Source organism: Acomys minous, assembly GCF_964271855.1.
Source record: "Acomys minous genome assembly, chromosome: 12".
NCBI classification, from domain to species: Eukaryota; Metazoa; Chordata; class Mammalia; order Rodentia; family Muridae; genus Acomys; species Acomys minous.
Window position 1 is genome coordinate 86997121 of NC_140493.1, and position 14171 is coordinate 87011291.

The following is a 14171-nucleotide window of genomic DNA, read 5'->3' on the forward strand; positions in this document are numbered from 1 at the left end:
TGCACCTTACCAGGTTTTAGTTAATAAGCGCACCCAGTTTTGCCTCACCCCTGCCTCCCGGAGCAGAGAATAAGCAGGATGTTCACCTCGGGGCTTCTGGTGTGGCTTCTCAGTCCTACCCGCTCCAGGTCTGGCCTGTGCCAGCCACGCTGTGACTCTAAATCCACTCACCACTAGCTCCTTCATGTTCATCTTGCTGATGATGGCTCGGATCAACTCCGGGGGCGCTGGGGACCCAGCAATCACACCTGGATCAGAAAGAGGCGGGGGGGGGGGGGGGCGATGGAATTGATGGGAGAGGCTTTAATGGCAGCTACTTGGGAGCCTGAGGCAGGAGGAATGCAAGTTCAAAGTCTAGGCCAGTCTGAGTAGCGTAGTGAGATTCCAAAAACAGTGCCTGGAGGGCTGGGGACACAGTTGTGTTCTAGAACACTTGCCTGGCATGTAGGAGGTCCTGGTTCAATCCTCAGTACCACAGAGAAATATACAAGAAACTCAAACATCTTCCCATTCGTTAGGCCTGGCAAACCCCTTTTACTTACTCAAATAAAGGGGAGAGACCTTGAGCCTTGGGTGCAACACATGAAAGCTGACATTGGCCCAGCATTCAGGGATACTTCAGAGTTGTCGTTCCCCCCCCCACACACACACACCCCCCACATTTCTACAGTGTCTTTCCTGCCTCCTCCATTAAAAAACAAAACAAAACAAAAAAACAAAAAATCTGCTTCACCAGGGCCAGGGACGCTTGCTCTGCCCCCAAGCCTTGCTTGCTGCCTTTGACAGTGCCTCACCTCCACGTATGGATGAGAAATCATAGCTGGAGAAGTCTGGCTGATTCAGAATATCCACAAACATCGTGGGTGTGCCATACAGGAAGGTGCCTCTGCACAAAGGAAGGCTTCGACATTAGGTTTAGAAGTGAGAGGGAACCCCCCCCCTTCCCCCATCCACCATGAACTCTCAGCAAGTACCAAAGTCGAGAACAGGTGGGACCTGGCCCTCCAGTCCCCACTGTCCCCCATCCCAGCTCTCCTGGTTGGAGGAAGGAAGTGGCTGAGAAAAGGGGGTGGGTGGGTGGGTGGGTACAGGAGTGAGGGTTTGGAGGGTCTTATCTGCCCACAGGTGGCTTGTCCACCAGTGCCCACTTCTCTCTGCTGATGGCTTCCAGCGCCTTCTTGCCATTGAAGCTTGGGGAAGACAGGAGAAGGGTGGCACCGTGCACCACAGACACCATCGTGCCCCCCACGGAGCCCAGGCAGTGGTACAGGGGACTGGGCAGGACCAAGCGCAATTCCTCTGCGGTCTGGAGATAAGAGACAGGAGGCCGGGTCTATCACGGAGCCCGTTCCTTCAGCCAGCAGGGGGAGCCGTGCAAGCTGTCTCACTCCTTGCTCAGTCACCGCCCCCCCCCAAGCCCCTACCCTCAGGCAGCCTGTATCAACTGTCACCAAGCCCTGTACCAATCTCACCTTTGTGGGCATCTTCAGACGCTGGCCTAACAGGTTGGAGTTGTTGACAATGTTGTGATGGGAAAGAGTGGCTCCCTTGGGGCTGCCGGTTGTCCCCTAAGAAGATAGGCAAGTGACAGTTCGACCTTTTTCTCAGGGTTTCCTTCCCGTCCTTGGCCACTGTTCAGAGAAGCTGGGGGCAGGGCCAGGCAGTAGGATATAGTTGTCCTGAGTCGTCCCCCCCCCCCCCCCCCGCCTCTCTCTCCACAGTGAGCTGTGCAGGGGCAGCCGTTAGGACCCAGAAATGCAAGAGAGAACACAACCCCTCTGTCTTTGTCCCGTTTACATGTCATCTAAGGTGGCTCAAAGGACTCTACCACTAGCTGGCCTCATGAGTTTGGAAAAATTCCCTGCCTGGGCTTGATTTCCCTTTTGTGAGCTCTTTGAGTTCTGCCTCTCAGAGCCCTGGTGACTGTGACTCTGCTCTGTGCTGGAAGCAACAGGGCCCAGAAAGAGCATGTGACAAAAAAAAAGAAAGAAAGAAAGAAAGAAAGAAAAGAAAAAAAGAAAAAGGAAAGAAAGAAAAGAAAAGTTGTTAAATTTTCTGAGGTAGAGAGGAGGGCTGGAGGCCAGAGTAAAAGAGTGCTGCTCTCCTAACTTTCTCTGCCACCTCCCCATACCAGGGAGAGGCCACATGGCAGGGCACGGGTTTCATCTAGGCTTGGGACTGGAGCCCACTGTCCTACCGAGGTAAACTGGATGTTGATGGGGTCGTAACAGGACAAGAACTGCTGGTTGTACCGCAGCTGGGCCAGATTCTGTTCCTTGCTCCCGGCTGCCACCACGTCATCCAGCAGCAGGGTCCCCGGCAAAGGGGCATCCACTGAGATGACCGTGGTCAGGTCTGGGAGCCTGGGAAACAGAAAAGATGGTGACAGATGGCTAAGAGACAGCCCAGGAAGACACCAGCTCCACCTTGGGTAGGAGGTAAGAGTCCCTCTCTAAACCCAGGACACACCCACCTCTTACTCTTCAAGGCCCCGGGCTGGGCCTTTTCCAGCTCGGGACAGATCTGCTTCAGAATGTTGTAGTATTGCTGGGTCTTGAATTGTTTAGGGAACACAATGGCTTTGCAGGCTACCTGTGGGAGGAGAAGTCCCCTCCTTGTGGTCAGCAGGAAGCCCCAGACTTAGAAGCGCTCACTAATCAGTTGCTCTCCCGACACACCTATGTAGCAACATACGCACACACACACCAATGTACTCCCGTGTACCTCACTCAAACACACACACACACACACCAGTCCTAAGACACACAACATCCCTAAGCACACGTAATTACATCCACACACACCAGTCCTAAGACATACACACCACATCCCTAGACACATATAAACACACACACACTACCCTGACACATACTCTACACCCTATACCCACATCAGCCTTATGACTGACCCATACCCTGTCTGTGGAGCTAAGACCTCCTTCCAGCCATACAAGGCCTAAGGAGAGACACTGTAACGCTAGTGAGCATGCCCTTTCTCAGTCCAGGAGCCTCAATACAACATCATCAGAAACGCCCCTTCCTCACCAGGAGCAAGTGGTACCTTTCTGAGGACATATTCCAGTTCTGTGGACTGATAGGCTGGGTTCACAGACACCTGCGGGGAACAGAGAGGGTGTGTCAGTGTCCTGGACAGATGTTCCATGCTCTCACCGCTCCCCTCAGAAGGGGCAAGGCAGCACCTTACACTCTGCCAGGGCTCTTTGGAGAGCCTTGGGTGAAAGCACTAGCAAGCCTGAAGCCAGACAGACAACGGTTTGGTTCTGTATCTAAGAGGCTCCCCTTGAAGGACAACCCTCTGCATACCCATTTGTGCCAGGTAAACCTCTTCTTACCAAGATGATGCCTGCCTGGGCAGTGGCCAGCTGAATGAGCACCCATGCATAGGAGTTGGGTCCCCACATGCCCAGCCGGTCACCCTTGCGGAGGCCAATGCTCAGAAGACCAGAAGCAGTTTTGTCCACCTGGACAGAAGGGGAACAGCAGGTTAGATGGGGGCAAGCAGGAGAGACCCCTGACTCCTACTCTCTGTCTTAGGCCAGGGGTCACTAGGAGCAAAGGGCTCACCAGGCCTCAGTGGACTTGGTACAGTGAAGGTGGGAAGCCGACATAGGAAACAGTTATTCCAGGAGCCACTGGAATGGCAGGTCACTTCTGCCTCTGTGTCCTAATCCAACAGTGGGGTCCTCGGGGGTCCCTATCACACCGCCCCCAGGGGCATGCGCCCATTCTCTAGCCACACGCAACTATAGCTGCCAGGGACCAGCAGCTGCTCTTGGAAGGCTCAAGGTCAGGCCTTACCTCCTCTTTGAGCTGTGCAAAGTTCAGCCTGATGTCTTCATGGAGAATAACCAAAGCCTCTCGGTTGGGGAACCTCTGTGCTGTGGCATCCAGGCACTCACCCACAGTTGTGTTGACAAGATGCGTGTTGGTGTGGCCTTGGATGTAGCTGAGGCCTCCGATGGGCAAGGGGTTGGTGCAATTCACCGTTACAGAACTGTAGAGAGGGGAGCCGTGGACTGGATTGGTACCAGGCTGGGCCTCCCTGGCACCAACACTCTGGCACACTCTGCTAGTTAGCAGTCCAGCTGTTCACAATTATGTTTGTATGTTGAGGACTGATAGATTTTTCTCTATATCATTTTTTGTTTTGTTTTGTTGTGGGGGATGTGTGTGTGTGTGTGTGTGTGTGTGTGTGTGTGTGTGTGTGAGAGAGAGAGAGAGAGAGAGAGAGAGAGAGAGAGAGAGAGACAAGGTCTAGTGTGTCTATTGAGTATTGGGATGACTGGTGTGAAACTGCCACACCCAGTTTCATTCTCTGCTGGGGGCTGAACTACATCCTCAGTACCTCTCCAGATCTTGTAAACGTTATCACCTGTGCTCCTTTCCTAACCTCTGAGCAGCAAGATGGGGACCAGGCCATCCTAAACTAGGACCAAGGGCCCTCCTACACCTTCCTGGAGATGATGAAGTCCCAGGGGTGCCTGGTGAAGCTGATATAGAGACAGACAGATCGCACCGTGCCTACACCCTAGCCCGTGTCTCCTGGAGGGTAACAGTCACTGTGGTTCCTCCCGGGGAATCAATGAAGCCCATGGTTGGCTTCCCAGAGCTGGCATCCAGGGCCTTCAGTTTCTTGGCTCCTCAGTGGGCCAGTTTCTCTCTTCTGGGTCAGAAGACCAAAGACAGAAAAGGCAAGGGGTTTAGGGACAGGATGGTGGCAGTAAGAAAGACTGCTGAAAGGTCTGAGTAAAAGGCTGTGTGGCCCTCGCTCCACTGGCAGCGCCCTCAGGCTCCCCTTCAAGGCGGTGCGGCAAAGCATAGGTTATTGCATCCGGAAAAGGATGGCAGTGCTTGGACCACGTGGTGACCTCCAGCATCACAGGGCAACAGGAGAAGCGGAGCTGGTACCCCGGTAAGGATGCCCTGCACCAGCCAAGACAGACTGTGCCTGGAAAAGACCTCCATCTCCTTTCCATCACCCTCAGCGAACAGGTTTCTTTGGCACACACCTGGAACCTCAGCACCTAGAAAGCTGCTGAGCGGAGGCCAGCCTGAGCTACATGGGAGAACTAAGCCAGCTCCAGCTACTCTGTAATACAGGTGAGAATTATGATCATTGATTCTCAAGGTAAGGAGGCTGATGCGCAAAGATTCAAGGGTCAGAGGTCAGAAAGGATGGGGAACAGTCAAGTCAGAAAAGGAAGCCAGTGCTCTTCCCGAGGCCCTGAGGCCCTGAGTTCAATTCCCAGCAACCACACGGTGGCTCACAACCATCTATACTAGAATCTGATGCCCTCTTCTGGCCTGCGGGTGTACATATAGAGCACTCATATATAAAACAAACAAACAAATCCTTTAAGGCAGGTGTGGTGGCGCATGTCTTTAATTCCAGCACTTGGGAGGCAGAGTCAGGTGGATCTCTGTGAGTTCAAGGCCAGCCTGGTCTACAAAGCGAGTCAAACTAAGGGTTGGCGAGAGGGCTCAGCAGTTAAAAGCACCTGTCTGCCCTCTCAGAATTCTTGGGGTTCAGCTGGGCATGGTGGTGCATGCCTGTAATTCCAGCACTGGAGAAGCAGAGGCAGGAGGATCTCTGTGTGTTCAAGGCCAGCCTGGTCTACAAAGTGAGTCCGAGAGAGCCGAGGCTACATACACAGAGAAACTCTGCCTCAAAAAACAAAAAACAAAAAAAAAAAAAAAAAAAAAAAAAAAACAAAGCAAAAGAAAAAACAAATGGAAGAAAGAAAGAAAGAACGAAGAAAAGAAAAAAACTGTCTTAGTGTTCAGTTCCCAGCTCCTACAAGGCAGGTCACAACTCTGAATCTGCAGTTCCAGGGGATAAAACGCTCTCTTCTGGCAGCCGTGAGCATTACATGCATGTGGTTCAAAACGACTCACACGAAAACAGAAAAAGCAAGGACATAAAATAATAAATAAATAAAATGTTTTTCAAAAAGAGTTCTAGAAACCCATGCCAGTATAATTTGCTCATAAACAGGGGAGCCACCCGAGTCATTTAGTCACATCAAAGGCCTGAGTTGTTTTATTTCCCAGCACACCCTGAACACCAGGCCCAAAGGGTAGCTGCTTCTTTCTTCCTACGTTCTTAAAAAAGGACTGGGAAACTTCTAATAGAAACAACGTACTTCTTAGTGCAGATGGGAGAAGCTGACGGAGTTGCAGGAGACGAGCCCACCAGTCTCTCTCAAAATCACTAAAGAAAAGTTAACTATGCAGCGTCAGTTGGGAGTGCGAATCCCAAGGCTCTCTTTGGCCAGGTGGGACCGAAGACAAGTAGGAGCAGCGAGAAAACGAGAGACAAAGCAGAGCCTCACCTCAAGGCGCCCCAGAGAGCCCAGGTCTGTTTTCATAAGAGAAGAGGAGAACAAGGAAGTTAAGGAAAAAACAAGATTATCTTGACTTCTCTATGCTGGCAACTTACATGTTGTCACTTCACAAGCAGCCTAAGTGTCCAGAACATAGGAAATGCCCCAGCAAACAGTTAGCTGAACAGGGACAACGGGGCCTCGGGCTGCAGCTTAGTAGAAAACCTTTTGCTTGACCTATGTGTGGACCTAGATATGGAACACATATCTTTCCAACAGGCATATAACATGAAAACTAAAAATACTCCTCTCTCTCTCTCTCTCTCTCTCTCTCTCTCTCTCTCTCTCTCTCTCTCTCTCCCTCCTCCCCCCCTCTCTTGATGGGCAGTGGGGAGATGGCTCCATCAGGAAACAGCTTAAGGTACAAGCATGAGGACTCCAGTTTGCTCCTTAGAACCTATGTAACCACTGGGATGTGCAGGGTGGTGGTGATGCACATCTTTAATCCTAGCACTCAGAATGCAGAGGCAGGTGGCTGGCTCTCTGTGAGCTCGAGACCAGCCAAGGATACACAGAGAAATCTTGCCTCCAAAAACAAAGCAAAGCAAAACAACAAAAACAAAATAACCACGAAAGTGGGAGAGTTGGTATATACTTGTAATCCTAGCCCGGGGTAAGCAGAGACCAGGATTCCCGGCTCACTGCCAGCGAGAGAGCAGCAGGCCAATGAAAGGCTCTGTGTTTAAAACCAGAGTAGCCAGAGCTAAGGGGAATCATCTGGCCTCCACATGCATGTACATATGTTCATGCACACACCTGCAGCACAAACATGCACCTGCTTATGTACACACACACACACATACACAATTATTATGAAGTACTGATTCATTTTTATTGAGAAGGTAGAAGATTAAAAAAAACAAAAACAAAAACAAAACCTGAACAAGTGATCCTAAGAGTCATGAGGATGTGCAGGAATTGGAACCCTCGTCCATTGCTGGTCAGAGTGTAAAAAGGTTCCCTTTTGTGGAAAATTAGGTGTAGTTCTTCCAAACGTGAAACATAGACTTACTATATGACCTAACAACCCCCACCCCCAAACAGAAAACCTCAAAACAAGCGCTTAAGCCGCTCGATTCCACTTGTAGGAATATACTCGCCCCACCCCACCCCCGCAACCCCCTCCCCTGCCCCATACCCAGAAAACAAGTGCTCAAACTGCTCAGTAAAAATGACAGGATGGGGCTGGAGAGATGGCTCAGTGGTTAGGAGCACTACCTGCTCTTCCAAAGGACCCGGATTCAATTCCCAGCACCCACACGGCAGCTCATAATTGTATGTAACTCCAAGATCTGACACTTTCACACCAATGCACATAGGTTAAAACTAAATAAAATATTTTTTTTTTAAATGACAGGAGGTTGGGATTGTGGAGGCAGCTGTCGCTGAAGACCTTGCATGTAAGAATGAGGAACTGGAGTTGGGTCCTCCACACCCATGAAAAAGCGGGCCCCGCAGCAGATGCCTGAAAACTCAGCAGTGGGAAGAGGGAGTCGGCCCGGCTGGCTGAACCTTCGAGCTCCAGACTCCACGAGAGACGCTGGCTCAGCAGGTAAAGGCTCTTGCAGCCAAGCCCTAGGACCTGAGCTTGAAGGGGAGATGGCTCCCATAAGCTGTGTTCACACACACACACACACACACACACACACACACACACACAAATACATGAAAAAAAATAAGGTGAGAAGCAATTTAAGACAATCAAATTGACCTCTGCTCTCCCTCAATATGCATTTGCACTAACACACACACACACACACCTCACCCCACCCCACCCCACCCCACCCCACCCCACCTCACCTCACCCTACCCCGCCCCCAAAAGAAATTACAGAAGATCCTGGTTTGGAGCTAAGTGCTTGCTTTGCTCTGGGCTCAGGCAGATAAAACTGAAAATCAAAACGAAGTCACTCTGTCTAAAGCTCTCCATGATTAAATAAAACCCAACTGTTTATCTGAAAAATTGAAAAAGCCAGAAAAACTACATAGTAGCTTTATTTCCTGAACAGGTCAGTTTCAATCTGAATGATATCTTAATACACACACACACACACACACACACACACACACACACACACACACACACACACACACACAGAGTGGTGACCCTTGGGGCCAGCCCCGGAGCCTCATAGTAGAGAGTTTCATGCATAAGGTTTCGGGTTGACTCCGAAGTGTGGGGGTGGGGAGTAACCTTAACTAATGGGTTGTTTTTCTATAGCTCCGTCTCGGTCCAGCTTTACAAGGAAAGCCACTTTGAGGTGTTCAGTCAGCTTTGTTCTTTGTTCTTCCTTTGGCTAGGCCCTGTTTTCACAGCCGGGCCCCTCTTACGCAGCCTGCCACTCTGCGCAGTTTTATGGAATGTGGTGTCCTAGGAATGAAAACAGGTGGTTGAGATGGGGCTAAAGATGTGGCTCTGTGGGTGGAGACCTTGCCTAACACGCACGAAGCCTGGGTTTGATCAGCAGAAGTCACATAAACAGGACCTGGTGGCCCAGGACTGTAATCCCAGCACTGAGGAGACAGAAGTAGAGGATCACAAGTCAAGGTCATCCTAGGCTTAGTGAGAGCCTGTCTATTTTTGAAAAATATTGTTAAGCTTTAAGTATATGAGTGTTTTACCTACATATATGTCTGTGCACCGTATCAGACCAAGGAAATTAGAAGAGAGTATCAGATCCCATGGAGGTTGCGAGCTGCCATGTGGGTGCTGGGAACTGAACCCAGGTCTTCTGCGACAGCAGCAAGTGTTCTTAACTTCTGAGCCATCTTCAGTCCCTAACTTGGTTCTTTGACAGAACAAAAACTTGGATATTGCCAGGCGTGGTGGCGCACGCCTTTAATCCCAGCACTCTGGTGGCAGAGGCAGGCAGATGGATGTGAGTTCAAGGCCAGCCTGGTCTACAAAGTGAGTCCAAGGCAGGCAAGGCTACACAGAGAGAACCCCTGTCTAGAAAAAAACAAAAACAAAAACAAATCAAAACAAAACAAAACAAAATGTGGACATGAATAATTTATAGCAGCATTATTCACAATAGCCAAAATGTTTCTACCAAGTACCCAGCAACAGAGGAACAGGCAAGCAAACTGTGGTGCTCCGTCTATACACTGGAATGTTATTTGGCCATAAAAAGAAAGAACTATAAAATTGGGGATATAGCTCAGTCAATAGAGTACTTGCCCAGTACACACAAAACCCTGAGTTTCATCTCCAGTACCATATGATCCAGGCATAGGGACATGAACCAAGGAGGTGGACGCAGAAGAATCCTCAGCTACATAGTGAGTTCGAAGCCAGCCTGAGATCCTATTAGAAGGAGGGCCAAGGAGGAAGATGACAAAGAGGATGGCTCAGCAATTGATAGCACTGGCCGCTCTTCCAGAGGACCTGGATGTAACAGAGGCTGGGAAATCTTCCTGGAGGGAAGAAGAAAGCGTGGCAAGAGGGATGGAGCTATTATAGCTCACTGGTAGAGCACCTGCCTATCAAGTGGAAGACCCTAGGTTCAAACCCAAGTACAGAAAGGAAGGAAGGAAGTAGGAGAGAGAAGGGGGGAGGGAAGGAGGGTACCAAGACCTAGAAGGAATTTCTCTGCTCTGAGATACTGGAGAAATGATCTTGGAGCTTGGTCCTAACAGAACTGTCCTATCTGGGCAAGAGGTAGGTCAACCTGCCTGAGGTCTTAACACAGGACAGCTACAGTCAGCTCTTTCTGTCCTCAGCTTCTTCAATGAAGAATCAACCAACTGCAGATAGAAAAAAACTTGGAAAGGTCTAGGAATGATGGGGCAAGCCCAGAATCCTAGCACTGGGGAGGAGGCTGAGATAGGAGGTAAGGTTTTTTGTTTTGCTTTGTTTTGGTTCTTTTGGTTTTGGTTTTTCAAGACAGGGTTTCTCTGTGTAACAGTCCTGGCTATCCTGGACTCATTTTTGTAGACCAGGCTGGCCTCAAACTCACAGCAATCTGCCAGCCTCCCATGCTGGGATTAAAGGAGTGTGCCACCACACCCTGCTACTAGGAGGTAAATTTAATGCCAGCCTGGCCTATACAGTGAGACCCAACCAACCAAACAAAACAGAAAACCAACTCCTCAAAAGAAGCCTTTGAAGACAACTCCAGACGCTTCCAAAAACACAAAAACAATGGACTGGAAAGATGGCTCGGTGACTGAGAGCACTGACTGCTCTTCCAGAGTCCCCCGGTTCAATTCCTAGCCCCAACACAGTGGCTGACAACTGTTAAGTCTGTAACTCCAGTCCCAAGCACCTAATGCCCTCTTCTGGCCTCTGGTGGTGCACACATATATATCCAAGCACGTAAAGTAAAAATAAGTAAGGTCTCAAGAAGGAGGAGGAGGAGGAAGAGGAGGAAGACGAGGAGGGGGTGGAGGGGAGAAGGGATATAGTAAGTATTCTAATAATTACGTGAGGGCTGAGGTGTGGCTCATTGTAGCGCACTCGCTTGACCTTCATGAACACTGGAGCACCCCAGAACTGGAGGGAGGGGAGAGCATTTGATAAGTAATTAATTTGCTGTTATTTGCTATGTGGGTGACAGACTCAGGCTGTGGTTAAGAGCATAGTTTGCACTTCCTTCTCTGGATGCTACGTTTCCTTAAGGTCGCCTTAGTGACTCACTGGATTTAACCGTTGGCCTCAACATACACAGAAATCTGAGTTTGACAGACGCCCTGAGACTCTAAGTGATGGCAGACGACCAGGCTTCCAACTCTACTCTGAAGACTGACAAGCTCAAGTTCACATCCATCCATGAGGTAATTTCCAAAGCCTGGTTGGGATATTCGTGCGTGCAACAGGCATGTGCAACCTTTGAGTTTAAACCTTACCCCTTTCCTGGCTATTAAGCTGTATATTGCTCTCACAAACAAGGTTATTATGTTGTTAGCAGGAAAAATGTGTCTAACTCTCTTGTGATCTAGTATAGCCATCCTTTGACCTCATTTACCAAAAAGGTTTAAGGGGGGGAAAGGGGAGTTCCTTAGAAACAATGTAATTCAGAAGTCACCAAAATCTAGTCAGGTAAGGCGGTGCCTGCATGTAATCCCTGCACTAAGGCTGTGGAAGTCAGGAGTTCAAGGTCATCCTCCGCCACAGCAAATTTGAGGCCGGCCTGGGATACAAGAGACTCTGTCACAAAGACTCTTTAATTAATATCACGTACTACCTGGATAGACTCTGGGCCAGCCTGGGTTACATAGAGATTTCAGGGATAGCCTGAGGTTCATAGTCCAACTCAGACTCAAGAAACAAAAACAAGGACTGGGGATTTAACTAACTTAGTGCTAAATCATTGGCCTAGTACGCAGTGAAAAGCCCTAAGTTTGAACCTCAGTACCACAAAGATAGATAGACAGACAGACACACAGATAGATCTTCACCCAGGCATGGGGAGGTTCTGGTACTCTGAAGGCTAAGGCAGGATCAAGAGTTTGAAGCCAAGGCTGGAGAGATGGCTCAGTGGCTGGAGGCACCGACTGCTTCTCCAGAGGACCCAGGTTCAAATCCCAGCACCCATATGGCAGCTCACAACTGTCTGTGACTCAAAGATCTGACACCCTCACACAGACATACAGGCAAAACACCAATGCATATAAAATAAAGATAAAGAAAAAAAGAGTTTGATACCAACTGGGCATAGTGGTGCATGCCCTTAATCCCAGCACTTGGGAGGCAGAGGCAGGTAGATCTCTGTGAGTTCCAGGCCAGCCTGGTCTACAAAGTGAGTCCAGGATAGCCAAGGCTACACAGAGAAACCCTGCCTCAAATATCTAAAAAAAAAAAAAAGTACTTTTCTAAACATTTTAGGCTTTTGCTTCCAGGAGGTTCCAATAAATGGGCTGGAAGTTTGGAAGTGTGTGCATGCTCTCTGCAGAGTTCATTGTGCACTGTGACCACGCCCTTCGACCCATCTCAGACATGGATATGTATTAGGCAGGAACAGGGCTGAGAGTTCCCCGTTTCAGGTGGCACACTGCCAGGATAAGGTCTCCTGGACACCAAGCTTTGGACCCAGAAAGTAAGACAAGAACAACACTCCAGCGAGAAACGAGAAATCCACCCAGACGACCAGCTTCAGGATGCAGTTTCTAGGGAAGTCAATAGAGAGACTTTAGTGGCAACTCAAGGACTTAATGATTCTGCTTTATGAAAAACAATAAGCAGGAGGCTGGGGGTTGTAACTCCGCTGGTAGAGTACCCGCTGCTCTCACAAAGGACAGGAGTTAGGTTCCCAGCATCCACGTCAGGCAGCCTGTACGAATCTTGGGGATCCGACAGCCTCTTCTCGCCTCTGCAGGAAACCATACACATGCATATACTCACACACATGTGCATAAAGGAAAAATAAAACACAATGAAATTTTTGTCAAAGCATTCTTGAGAAAGAGTGCTCTGCAGCGGTTCAGGCGGCAGCTCAAATGGGTTGTCCTGGGACTTATATCGGTGCGTTCTTGCTGACTGTGTGCAATCGGTAAGATGGTTCATCCTGAAATAGGCTAGAGACTGGGCTGCAGGGCAGAATTCAAAATCGCCTTAGAGAGGCTGAGGCTGTAGCTCAGTTGGTAGGGTGCCTGGCCAGCATGCATGAAGCCCTGGGTTTGATTCCCAGGGCTGCATAAACTAGTTGTGTCGTGGTGTGCAGCTATAACCCCAGCGCTTGGAAGGTAGAGGCAGGAAGATCAGAAGTTCAAGGCCATCCTTGACTATATACTGAGTTCCAGACCAACTGGGGGTGGAGTACTGAGACTCTGTCTTAAAACAAAACCACACACACAAACAAAAATCACCATTAATCACGGTACTTGGGAGCCAGAGGCAAGTGGATCTCTGAGTTTGAAGCCATCTTGGTCTAGAGAATGAGTTCCAGAACAGTCAAAGCTACACAGAGAAACCCTGTGGACTGGAAGGCTAATAAATTTTAATTAAAAATAAAATAAAATTGTTGGGAACAAGCCAAAGAAACTTATTCTAAATACTACCATTTCGTTTTTCAGACTCTGTTTAATCACAGGGAGAAATTAAGTTCAAAGTCCCTAGGGGAGCCGGGGACTTCCCTACAGCTGAACAGCTTCTGCTCTAAGGAAACAGTTGTCTGAGTCCAGATGTCTCAGGGACAACATGTAAGGAGACAAATGTCTGAGTCCACACATCTCAAGGACAACCCCTCAATCTCGCTGGCAGGGTCCAGTAAATTCATGTTCTCAGCCCCCTTCCCCCTAACGCTCTCTTCTCCTGATTGGTGGAAACTGCCTTGCTCAACCCCTTATGTCTAAACATGATTGGACAATGCTACAGCCCACCCCTGCTCCCCCTTGCTTTATGCTTTAAATAAGCTGTATGCCATCCCTTCAGGGCCACAGTTAAGCTCCTGAGTCTGTTCTGAGGTCCTGATCTATCAGTAGCATGCCTGGATTACAAACAATTTGTGTCGTCTGCATTGACCTGGTATTTGAGTTAAGTTAGATTTAAGCAGACCCCACAACAAAGATAAAAACAAGGCACAGAGGGATGGTTCAGCTGTTAAAGGCGTTTGCTGCCCTGCACAGAGGACCCAGGTTCAGTTCTCGGCACCCACTGTGGCAGCTGACAAGCACCTGCAGCTCCACCTTTTGGTGATTGGATGCCCTTTTCTGGCCTCCCCAGGCACATAAGCATGTGCTGCACATACATACATGCAAGCGAAGCAATCACAAAATAAAGATGAAACAAAAGAGCCGGGCATGGTGATGCACTCATTAAATCCCAGCAC

At 49.3% G+C, this 14171-nt stretch overlaps 1 protein-coding gene across 1 annotated transcript in view; it reads right to left on the reverse strand.

Moving 5' to 3' along the window:
* The window catches only part of ACSF2 (acyl-CoA synthetase family member 2), a 40332-nt gene that overhangs the window by 11807 nt on the left and 14354 nt on the right, over positions 1 to 14171 (reverse strand). The window contains exons 2-10 of the mRNA XM_084748979.1: positions 3819 to 4014; positions 3353 to 3481; positions 3061 to 3114; positions 2474 to 2592; positions 2198 to 2363; positions 1473 to 1568; positions 1149 to 1306; positions 795 to 886; positions 172 to 248 (exon numbers count right to left, since the gene is read on the reverse strand). Coding sequence (XP_084605105.1) covers positions 172 to 248; positions 795 to 886; positions 1149 to 1306; positions 1473 to 1568; positions 2198 to 2363; positions 2474 to 2592; positions 3061 to 3114; positions 3353 to 3481; positions 3819 to 4014 — 1087 coding nt within the window. The remainder of the gene's footprint in view (positions 1 to 171; positions 249 to 794; positions 887 to 1148; positions 1307 to 1472; positions 1569 to 2197; positions 2364 to 2473; positions 2593 to 3060; positions 3115 to 3352; positions 3482 to 3818; positions 4015 to 14171) is intronic.